The sequence below is a fragment of the Leptosomus discolor genome, chromosome 19 (genome assembly GCF_034619465.1).
Source record: "Leptosomus discolor isolate bLepDis1 chromosome 19, bLepDis1.hap2, whole genome shotgun sequence".
In the NCBI taxonomy this organism is placed as follows: domain Eukaryota; kingdom Metazoa; phylum Chordata; class Aves; order Leptosomiformes; family Leptosomidae; genus Leptosomus; species Leptosomus discolor.
Genome location: NC_141409.1, coordinates 11,230,612 through 11,241,245, shown reverse-complemented (window position 1 = coordinate 11,241,245; position 10,634 = coordinate 11,230,612). Strand labels below are relative to the sequence as shown.

Below are 10,634 nucleotides of genomic sequence, written 5' to 3'. Positions count from 1 at the left end.
CCGCTAAATCTCCAGCTACAGCAGCACCAACCCGGGCCAAAGCACACGGACAGAGAATTACTGGCTCCCTCCTCAGCAGAGAACAAAGCGGGGCTCCTGACACCACTGAAGTGCTGAAACACCCCTAAAATTCTGCAGAACAAGTACCAGGACAAATACTCACACACTCCACCTTCTAAAAACATTAGCCTGATCAAAGGCAAAACTATGCAAGACAGAGACACGCAGCAGAGAAAGACCAATGCCTGAGTTTATTTTAAACACAGACTGCCAAAATGGGGGAAGAAAGGTTCAGAGTCTCTCTTGCTGTCAGCAGAATGACCCAAATCCCATCCGTCAGGTCTGTCCCTTGCCGCCAGTCTCTGGGGGGGCTTCCCCGCCTTCTCCCTCTGCGGGCTGACCTTGAGACCCCGTATCTGCCGAGCTTTCCAGAAGCAGCTCCAAGGCTTCCTCGCCAGCCACACGTCTCACCTTCTCCCCTTTGGCTGCCAGGATTTCCTCGATATTCCTTAATAAGCGATTTGAAAAACCAACAGTGACACCACAGCAAAGGCCAGACCCAGGGGTCAGGCACAGGCTTGCGCTCTCACGCTTTGCTCTCAGGATTAACACCACGCAGCGACTCACACTTGAGCATCACACGGTATTTCTCCACAAAGTTTGGGAGAGGGATCAAACCACCCAAAACTGGGATTGTTTTCATCCATTAAGATCAATAAATCAGCAATTACGGGCAGACAGAAATTTTTAAGTATCTGGGGGAGTGAGAAATTATTGAAATTCAGCAGCACACGGGTCTACACGCTCAGGTGCAGAAACCCAGCAGTGACGTGACGAAGCCTGAGGGGGGAACAGAAGAACCTCTCACACAGTAACTCACCGGCTGGCACCGACAAAGATGAGTTCTGCAGCTTCTGCAGCAGCTTTACACCGTGTATTTGGATCCCAGAGAGCGACGGCCAAATTACAGGAGATTTGTAACTCAGTTTGAGTGCTTAACGTGGAACAGGATTATACCCCGCGAAAACTCTGTTTTTCTCTGAACCACGTTTTAAAAGCATCAAAGAAATAACGGATCGGCTCAGGAGGACCCAGTCAGGGCTCGGCAGTCCCCTCCCTTCCTACACAAGGGCGCTGCTGGCACACCTACCGCTTTCCTTCCAGATCCGAAAACCACCCCAGGTTATCGGCTATGACGTGGTGATTCCCGCAGCCGGGACACTTCACTATCACCACCCCGCCATGGTAGGCCAGCTTGGAAATGGTTTTTGCTGACCGGGTCTGGCAGACCTACAGGGCAAACAAAACGGGGGTTATGACCACGGGCGAATAAAGACAAAACCGCTTTATTTACCCGGCTAGAAGGTTTCTTTCCCCCTCCTTCACCTCTAACCACCGTCAAGGCGGCTTCACCGCGTCAACGATGCCGTGTGGCTCCGCACCGACAGCTCCACGGCCCGGCGGAGGCCCACCCGCCCCGGGCCCTCTTCCCCGGGAAGCGCGGTTCGCCCCGGCCCTCCGGCGCCGCCCCCCCGCCCACCTTGCAGGTGTACACCAGGCGATAGTGCGTGGGCCGCGGCTGCCCCGGGGCGGCGGCGCTGCAGGCCGGGCGGCGGAGCGGCGGGAAGGGCGGGGGGCGGCGGCGGGGCCGCCATGGCGGCGCGGCGCGGAGAAAGGCCCCGAGCAGCGCCCGCGCCGCGCGCTGCATGGCGCTGGCGCAGGCGCGCGGAGGGGCCTGGCGTTGAGGCGGCGGCGGCCATGTTTGGGGCGGGCAGGCGGCCATGTCGGGGGCGGGCAGGCGGGACACCGGGGCGCACCGGCGGTCGGTGGGAGCGGCGGCCGCCTCCGTGCCCAGGCCGGGGCTTTCCCTGTTCCCCGGCGGAGCAGGGCCTCGCCGGGCCGCAAGGGCAGTGCAGCAGGGACCTGCCTTCCCCTAAAGGGCAGCTCCCGGGGCAGGGCCGCACACTCCGCCTCAGGGATTTGGGCCGGCGAAGATTTAATCGGTTCGGTTTATTGGCGCAGCGCAAAACCTCTCACATCCCTGCATCGCATTGCTGAGAGAGAGGGGGATGAGGGGGCGGCAGAGCTAAAAAATACCATCCCCAACTGTTGAAAGCAGTAAAAAAGGCTGTTACCAATATTAACTTTCCATAACATGTTCATTTAGATGGTTTTAAAATCTAAGTAGTCCGTTGAGAGAGAACTACAAAAGGCACAGCAGCCCCCAGCCCAGGCTGGTGTTGCCCTCGCAGGTCGGCTCCTGCCCTCAGGAGCCTTCGGTGTCGGAGTTGTCGCTGCCGGTGGTGTTCTCCCAGTCGGCCTCGTGGTGTCGGTCCTTCGGTAGCCTTCGCATCGCTCTTTTTCTGAAAACAAGACTAGACATTTCATTTTTAGAAGAGGTTTTTTGTGAACAGGTGGCATTGGAACGTTCTGGGGAGGTTTAGTGTGTATCGACCCCCTTAGTGCTTCGTTGAACGTGACGGTTTGTTCACGCACCCAACATAAAGCTGTGAGGGGGAGCAAGCATAGGGGAAAAAGAACTGGTCTAAATTAATGAAGACTTTCTTACATTTCATGAAGCAGGGTGTAGTGTTGATGTTCAGTTGAAGAAGCCAAGAAATCCTACCCAAAGTCTTTTCTCTAATAAAAATAGTCAACAGTCAGAAGAGTAGTTTATGGTGCCATTAGGAGCACTTCTATCTAATGCTAGAAGTAAGGTCCCTGTTTTACAAGGTTTTCATCGGTCTCACGCAGCAATCAGTGACGACACCAGGCATTTGGAGAACGGGCCTTCAAACAAGAGCAGTTGTAGAGGGCAGAGGGTGGAAATTGCTACCACTCACAGCGGTGAGAGCTTGGTCTTGAATGTCAGCAGTATGTCAGACGGACAGTGAATGTCTGACAGGGGAGAAATCTATCCAATTTATTAACCTAGCAATTCTTTGGAGCGCCCTCCGCTCCCTGCTGTGGAAGCACCTGCATTGTCCAGAGCAAATGCGATCATTCAGTCACTGCTATCTCGGATACCTCTAGTCCTAAAACAGGAGTCTCAACCAGTTCAGCTAGAAGCATGAGCCTTGAAGACAAGATCTGTCATGAACTTATGCTCTCCATGAATCAAGCGTGGGGACAGGGGATGGACAGAAAAGAGGAAATACATACAGCAAGCTAATCAGTTCAGTCACATGGGTGTGTCTAAATTAGCCCTGCTTACAAAAGTCCAGACCTTCGGTAACGCTCAAAGCAGTCCTTCATCCTCCTCCTCTCCTTTTCTGCCAGTTCCTCGTTGGCTAAACCACACTCCTTGAACTGGAAAAAAAAATCCAAACAAATATGAACTGGATTCCTCTGAAGATCAGATCAATGTTAGCACCAGGTAGCGCCAACCTGCTCGGCAAAGGTGGCCGGTTTTGAGGCTGATGTACTGCATCTGGCCTCTGCAGGGTGAAAGGCTGCAGACAATGCAACTGGGAAGCATCCGTACCCAGAGATGAAGGCCAGAAAGTAGAAGTTTCTAGGCACAGATGGAGAAATAATCCCCGTAAGCGTTCTGCTGTTCAGAGCTCACCCTTTTTGGAGGGTGAATTTTGCACAAAGTGCTCAGATTTTGGAAAAGCAGTAGCTGCTTTCACGCTTCTCAAACCTGGTAAGCTCATCGTTGCCAAGAACATTAAAGATCACAAACCCCGGTCATAATAAAGAAGATAAAAAGAAAGATTCTCTTACACTGGGTGACTTTGGAGGCAGACTGCGCTCTCGAGCGCCGAATTGCTGGTTTTGTCCTTCAGGGCAATCTTCTAAGAGAAGGAAAAAAAAAATCACAGCTTTAGTCATAGTTGCCATTGCGAAGTAACTTCTCCCTCCACCAGTCTGTCAAACAGCTACAGCTGTAACGTAACGGCTGCCCAGCACTACGGAGTCGGCAGCAGAACTGAAACCAAGCCTCAAAACGCTCAGGATTCAGTCCTGTGATCCGTGCACGAGTCGCTTCTCATTTTACTTGAACCCTGAATCTTGCTTGGGGTGGTGGAGTTCCCCATCAGGCTCCGAAAGAGACAGCACCTTCCTAGTTTCTGCTTATGCAGGAGCAAAACGAACCTTTGCAAAGCAGCACCTCTGCTTAGCATCGTTAAAAAAACCCAATCGTGTTAGAGGACACCACCAGAAATCAAGTTAATCATCATTTTCACCATAATTTGTCCCTGTTCCGCAACTACTACGTTGTGCGTATCAAGGCACTTCACATCAGACCATATTTTTGTGAAACTCCTTATGCTGTGATCGGATATCGTGTTTTTGAACCGATTGAGGTAGAATAATAAAGGGCTTTTTGGATCAGCGTTGTTTAGCTTTTGTGAAAAAATCTCCCATCTCAATGAAGGAAAAGATCATTTAGATCTTCCAGGAGATCAAAACAGAAGATTTTTTTTTCTACTGTGCTAATTCCCTTCCTTTCTCAACATGTTTTGAAAGAGAATTTCAAGTTCTTAGAAGAGCCTGTTAATTCCTTTCCACACTGCTGAATCATTTCCACTGGGGATGCGACAGAAACAGAACCAGTGACAGCGTTAAGTACACGGTTCTGCTTTTGTGAAGATCCTGCCACACAGAAGGGCAGAGGGGAGGGAAAAAATCCCTGGAGAAAGCCACATGGTCCGGCTGAAGCGGAAGGATGTTTGTTCTGCTCTCAGCTCTGCCACCAACGCAAGAGGAGTGGGGGGGGGGAAAGGCACCCAGGAGCTCCTTCTCAAAGGCACCAGTTACCAAGTGATTTCTCCTGGACAAATCCAGTAGACAGATTACCTCAAAAAACAGACTCGAGGTCCTAGGATGGTCTAATGACCACTTTTCCCAGGTCCTTCAGCTACATGAAAGACCCTGTCAGAGACCACGTAGTAAAAAAGACAGCCTGGGGAGCTTTTTCTCTCAAAAAAGCTTTACAAGCATTCACTGTTCCCAGTATCTGGGGACGTGTTCTCCTCGTTATAGGCAAGAAAGACGGTGGTATGGCAGAATGCCTTGATCTGGGGGTCCCTCTTCTGAGTCATCTCAAGGTGGTCTTACTCGGCGTGCCAAGCACACCCCACGGAGAAGCATCTCTCACAAACTGAGGTGCCAGTCAGACCACCTGTTCTTCACCAAAAATAAAACCCAGGAATGCCTTTTCCTGTCCCTTTGAAACACTGGACCATCCTGCAACAATTCCTACTCTACGTTTTCCCAAGAAAAGCCTTACTTTTCGTTGGTTGTGTGTCTTCATCTAGATGACCGTGAAGAGTAAGCTATGGGACAGAAACAAAGCAAGGTCATGAGAACTGCCCCTTATTCTGTCCCACACAGTAGCTAGAAACAAAAATGGAGGAATATAAGAAACAGGACACGTGTAGAACAGCCCTTCAGTGCATCTTGCTGTCAGAAAAACAGCAGACTGAGCCAGAAGTTACAGATCTCATGGATTTATCCTCCACTAGATCCAGTTCCTTTGGCCTCATTTATACTTTTGGCCTCCAGACAATGTGACAGTCACTTCCACACTGAAGTGATGAACTAAGTGAAAACTCTTTACTACAAATGTCCCTGGGGTAAGACTTTTTTTTGCCTGTTCTCCCACCAGAGAGACAATTAGAAGCAACTAAAAATAATTCAATTCCCCAAGGCTTAGACTCAACAAATCTTGCTGACTAACGCCGTAACTGCGTCCTACACTTCGAAACCTCAGGACACAGGGAGATTCTGTCACTGTTTGTTTTGCTGCCTGTGTATTTTTTGGTATCCCTGAAGTGAGCCTGATCTAGGGATTGAAAACTGCTGTTACTTGGGGAACTGAGCACCACGGAGGGATCTGAAACCATCCCAGAAGAAAGTAAAAGGGAAACAAGGCACCCTACTCACTTCCTGGGAATCTCTGGAGGAGGTATCGTCCAGGTCAGATGTCTGAAATAAAACCAGTGTAAATTAATCATTCCTCATAAGTAAGGAAGTGGCAATAAGGGAATAGACAGGAGACTGAAAGCTCCAGAAAAAGAGAAGTGTGAACTTCCTCCCTCCTACACTCCTGCCTGACCACTTGGAGAAAGTATGCAAGATGTCACGCTAATTAAAAGCCCCTAATTAAGTTCCAGAAACTTTAGCACCCTTACAGCCTGCTCCCAACTTCATCTAAATGGCTCATACCCAGTCTCTAACTAGAGTTCACTCTTTGATGGTTGAGGATCCCCTCATCATCTTGGGACATGCTCCAAACACAAGCACAGGAGGCCTCAGCTTGCATCAGTACGGCTTATCCATGCCTGGAACCGGGCTGAGGTAACAGGAACCATCACGTCGTCCATTTTTCTAACCCCAGCATTTGCGTGGAACTGGTTACCCACGCAGCTGGCCGCTGCCTGCTGAATTCAAACTGGGTGCAGAGGCCTCGAACACTCTGGCCCCCCACTCAAGCTTCCCAACCCGTCACCCAGATGACAACCCCGCAGACGTACCGGTGTGGGTAGCTCCAGTTGCAACCTTTTCAGCTTGGCTTCCACGGCCAGTAGCTGACTCTCCTTTTGGAAAAGCTGCAGTTGCATTTCGTCACATCGCTCCCCCAGTTCCCGGATCTGCTTGCGGTAAGCGTCCCTCTCAACCAGGTTCTTGGAGTACTGCGTGTAGAACTGTTCCCGGGTCAGGAGGGCCTGGCGTAAGGGACAACATGTCGTGGCGTGTCACCCAACAGCACCTTCAGGGTTATCTGCCCGCTTCAAGCAGCGAAGCGGGGATTAGCAGCAGCTCCAGGAGGAATGTTTTATCACCTGGTCTCTTTCTGAAGCCACTTCCTCCATTTGCTGCAGGACGGCTTCAATCCGTTTTTTATACATCTGGGAGTCGTTCCTCAGGGACGTGCACTGTAGTTCAAGCATCTCTTTTTCCTCTGCGTACTGTTGAGACAAGGTCAGAAGCACCCTGCTTGCGGGCAGAGCCTGAGCTAGACTCTCGCCACTTCTGCTCTCTGCCGCAGATGACTACGGCCAGAGCTCCGTACAACGTCAAAGTTCAGCCAGACCGTCCAGCTGGAGCAAGACCAACCAGAAGGTTGGTCAATATGACGAGGAGGACTGCTAGCATCATGGAGTTCCATGTACCTGAGCTGACAATCATGACAAAGGCTCCCACTACCTTCCAGGACGAGGCAGGGGCAATTCATTACTACAGGCATTAACAGGTAACAGTCAGTGCCACCGACCCAGAACGCTAACATATGAGCGTGCCTTTTTGCAACAAGCTCTAACACAGACACTATGGAGTAGGAGCAGTGAGGACTGCTGCTGAGCAGCTCCTCTGCTCCACAGGCAAGACATTGCGGGTGCTTCATCTGCTTATCTTACCCGCTGACCCTCAGCAGGAATTTGCCACGCATCACCTACTTTGTCTTGGAGCACCTCGGCTCGCCGCAGCTCCTTGCGAAGGCTGCAAATGGTGTTCATCAGCTCCTGGCGTTCTAGTACCTGGCTACAGTCATTCTCCAGAGTCTCACTGGAGAGGCTCTTCTCCAAATTCTGTTCCCTGGCAACCTGCTGGACAGAAAAAAAAAAAGTGAGATACAGCAACCATCTAACTCCACTTTAACTCTCTTCCCACAGTCCTGTGTGCTCCATTTGACTTGGGAGAACAAGGCCACAGCTGACCCACACAATCTTCAGCGCAGCCCCATCGCTGCCCCGGCTGCTACAAATCAGCACTTCTCAGGAGTCCATATCCAGCCACCCTCACCAACCTGGAGAGTGTTCTCCAGCTCCTGATTCTTGGCCAAGAGCAACTCCTTCTCCTGCTGGATCTCCCACATCACCTCATGGCTTGGACGCTGCTCTATGGCGTGCTTCAGTTTCATCGTGTGCTTACGCTCCAGTTTGCAGTCATCCTCAGCCTTCATGAGGCTGTGCTTCAAGTGGTCGATCTACGAGAAGATTCAGAGCTCAAAGAAAACTCTGGCCCGCAAAAGCCGTCCTCACTCTATGGCCCAGACAAACACGGGGCAAGTTTCTCCCCAGCTTTGTTTTCCTCTCGATGCTCTGGGGAGGAGAGTCCTGCCTGCGTGCTAAAGGGGTACAACATGTTGCTCTTGTGAGACGGCTCAGTCTTGAATGAGGGGAAGATGATTAATTCTTCACAACAGAACTTGTACTACATGGGCCTACTGGGCTGAGCTAGGGACCACCAAGACATGCCACCTGCTAGAGAAGATGCACAGAACCTCAGACCATCCCAGGCAAAGACAAGGCTGGTGCGCAGCACAGCCTTCCCAGGACCAGGAGAGAAGGGGGAAGCTTTAGACCAGGATGACTGACCTCTAGGATCAGGTCCCGGTTCTTCATGAGGGCGGCGCTCTTCTCCTCGCTCTGTTTGGCAAAGCTCATTGCCAGGTTGTAGTTCTCGTCCTTGCACTTCCGCAGCTCCTTGCTCAGGCTGTCCCTCTCCTCCTTCATCTTCTGCGCCCGCTCTTGGTGCTTGCGGAGCAGGCTGTCCCTCACCCACAGCTCCCTGATCGTGTTCTCTTTGCTCTGCAGCCACACGGTGAGCTCCTGGGCCTTCCGCCGCTCCTCCTGCACGGTGCTTTGCAGCTTCATGATTTCATTCATCAGGACCTGGCTCAGGCCGGATTCTCCAGCGGTGTCTGGTTGGTTGGGCAGGTGTCAGCCACCCCTGTCCCGTCTGCCCCCCTGACATCGTACAGCGCAGGTTCCCACCCACTTATCGCCGCAGCTCGGGACCATCCCATGCCCCGCACAAGCAGACAAACCCCGAAGACGCGTGTGATCAAATTATCCTGTTCCCTCCCCCCCTGCTCTGTGCCTTTCTACACCACAGTGTCACTGACAGAACAGGCAGAAGGAAGAATTGATCCTTCTGCTTCCTCCTCCACCCTCCCAGGTCCAGCCCATGACGCCAGACAGCAGGGCCGTTCTTGTTCTGAAGCACACAGGGAGCGAGCCAGGGAATGCTCCTGACTCTGCTCACCGAAGCTGGGGGGGAGGCAAAAGCGGAGGTGAATCCCTCCTTAATTTGCACAGCAACTTCAAACAAAGAGGGTTTTTTCAGAACACAAACATTACCTATAATCATAGAGAAAACCCTGCTGGGCTCCTTGCCAGTTATCTTCTTATACAGTTGGGGATAATAAAGCTCAAGACTCTCCATAAATGCTTCAAAGCCCTTCCGTCCCGTTCGCTGAAGAATGTCCAGAAGAACACCTGAAATAATAGCAACAGGATATTCTATTCATTTATTTATCTCTTTACCTATTTCTAACGTAACAAAAAATTGTTCCACTTTCTCCACACGTAGATTAAAGTCCCTGGGATCAAATCCCCCAGGCAATCCTAAACCGACAGCCCAGCCACTGTACAAGAGTATTTTAACTGTAAAGAAATAGTTAAAACTTATCCCCTGTACCTAACTCCTACCACAGTGGGTGCAAAAAGCCGATCTCAGAAGAGCACTTTCTGTTATCCTGCTGATAATTATAGAAAAGGTAAGTTAAAACAAAGCACCATGACAGTTTCTGCAGCTTGAGGCTCCACTTCCAAACACTAGAGGCAAACACAGGAACCAAGGGCTGTCAGTGTTAAGAGCACTGCACATAAAGAGAGAGGTATCAGGGACAAGATAGCCTGGACTAAAAAGACTCTGAGCTCAGCTCCCTACTTTGTTTGGAAATACTCTGTACCAAATCAAGCCCAGGGGGCTTCTTTTCTATGTTCTGCAGTCTCCCAATCTGGAAAACAGGGAAAATAAAAATTTTTTAATGGCCCTCAGTAATTTATCAGTAAGAGTTAATCCAATCCAAAAGATGTACTAACAGCCTAATGAATTCTGTCATCCTCTCTAGTCAGAACAAGACTGTATAGAACAGTCATGAAGAATTTACTTAATGTGCTGCCAGCGTTCCCTCAATCACCAGAAGACAGGAACGAGGGACAATACGTACTGAATTAATCTGGGAAATGTCCCCCTGCAAAACTGTCACACAAGAATAGCTTCGTGGGTCAAACCCAAGCGACTCCCTCCCTTAGGCTAATCCGGAGATCCAGAACACCAAAAAGCCTCACACACCCTCTGTACTCCCACCACCTTCACCCAGCTGGGGAACGCATCGCCAGAGCCATCTCCACTCCTTCCTCTCCCCTCAGCGACGTGCTGGGGAAAGGGGCTGCCCAGCGGCGCCTGCAGCGTTAGCGCCTCAGCGCAGGCAGACGGTAACCTAGAGGCACCGCGCTCCTTCGGGCCCAGTCCCTCAGCACCCTCTTCCAGTCTGCTCCCAAGAGCCACCAGGGAACATCTACGGAGCCGGAGGTGGCACTTCACCCACCTGCCTTCCGTTTGCGCATGACCAGGCTGGGGTCGTTGAGAACTTGCTCCTCGTCATCGTGGTTGATCACTTTGCACTGGCGGAGGTAGGCCGTTATACGGGAAGGGTCTATCACCGAGATCAGCTTCACGCGGAAGTTCTCCAGGTTACTCCAACACGTCTCGTCGTTATCTTCTTCCAGCATGTTGGCGAGTGAGAAGTATTAGTGAGCAGTGTTGTCCTGCCTTGAAAAAACAGAACCAGAAAACAAACAAGCAGACTCTAAGCCTCCTCGAGCAGCGAGGGGGTG

General features: G+C 51.2%; 2 protein-coding genes across 4 annotated transcripts; both read right to left on the bottom strand.

Moving 5' to 3' along the window:
- Positions 1-232: 232 nt before the first annotated feature.
- On the bottom strand, positions 233-1,708 carry DNLZ (DNL-type zinc finger). Its single transcript, XM_086475763.1, has 3 exons — positions 1,541-1,708; positions 1,151-1,290; positions 233-508 (listed from the first exon to the last, which is right to left on the bottom strand). Exons 1-3 carry the CDS (start codon positions 1,706-1,708, stop codon positions 337-339), a joined length of 480 nt encoding a protein of 159 aa, XP_086331889.1. The 3' UTR covers positions 233-336.
- Positions 1,709-2,242: 534 nt separating this feature from the next.
- On the bottom strand, positions 2,243-10,529 carry CARD9 (caspase recruitment domain family member 9). 3 transcript variants are annotated; one of them, XM_086475675.1, is made up of 12 exons: positions 10,346-10,529; positions 9,090-9,227; positions 8,325-8,650; positions 7,754-7,933; positions 7,404-7,553; positions 6,792-6,917; positions 6,483-6,674; positions 5,893-5,934; positions 5,237-5,282; positions 3,727-3,797; positions 3,227-3,309; positions 2,243-2,363 (listed from the first exon to the last, which is right to left on the bottom strand). In XM_086475675.1, exons 1-12 carry the CDS (start codon positions 10,527-10,529, stop codon positions 2,267-2,269), a joined length of 1,635 nt encoding a protein of 544 aa, XP_086331801.1. In that variant the 3' UTR covers positions 2,243-2,266. The 3 variants fall into 3 exon arrangements, with proteins under 3 accessions (XP_086331801.1, XP_086331802.1, XP_086331803.1); XM_086475676.1 differs by having other exon boundaries at positions 3,227-3,303; XM_086475677.1 differs by having other exon boundaries at positions 3,215-3,303; positions 7,404-7,550.
- Positions 10,530-10,634: the final 105 nt, after the last annotated feature.

Bases quoted from the DNA above. Each gene is read 5' to 3' on its own strand.
- DNLZ (XM_086475763.1), bottom strand. From the start codon at position 1,708: ATGCAGCGCGCGGCGCGGGCGCTGCTCGGGGCCTTTCTCCGCGCCGCG. The intron at 1,291-1,540 runs GTGGGCGGGGGG...TTTGCCCTGTAG, and splicing joins GCCTGGTGTACACCTGCAAG to GTCTGCCAGACCCGGTCAGC. The intron at 509-1,150 runs GTAGGTGTGCCA...TCGCTTATTAAG, and splicing joins TCGGATCTGGAAGGAAAGCG to GAATATCGAGGAAATCCTGG.
- CARD9 (XM_086475677.1), bottom strand. From the start codon at position 10,529: ATGCTGGAAGAAGATAACGACGAGACGTGTTGGAGTAACCTGGAGAAC. The intron at 5,283-5,892 runs GTGAGTAGGGTG...TCTGTCCCATAG, and splicing joins CCTCCAGAGATTCCCAGGAA to CTTACTCTTCACGGTCATCT. The intron at 2,364-3,214 runs GTAAGCAGGGCT...TCTTGTTTTCAG, and splicing joins TACCGAAGGTCTGGACTTTT to AAAAAGAGCGATGCGAAGGC.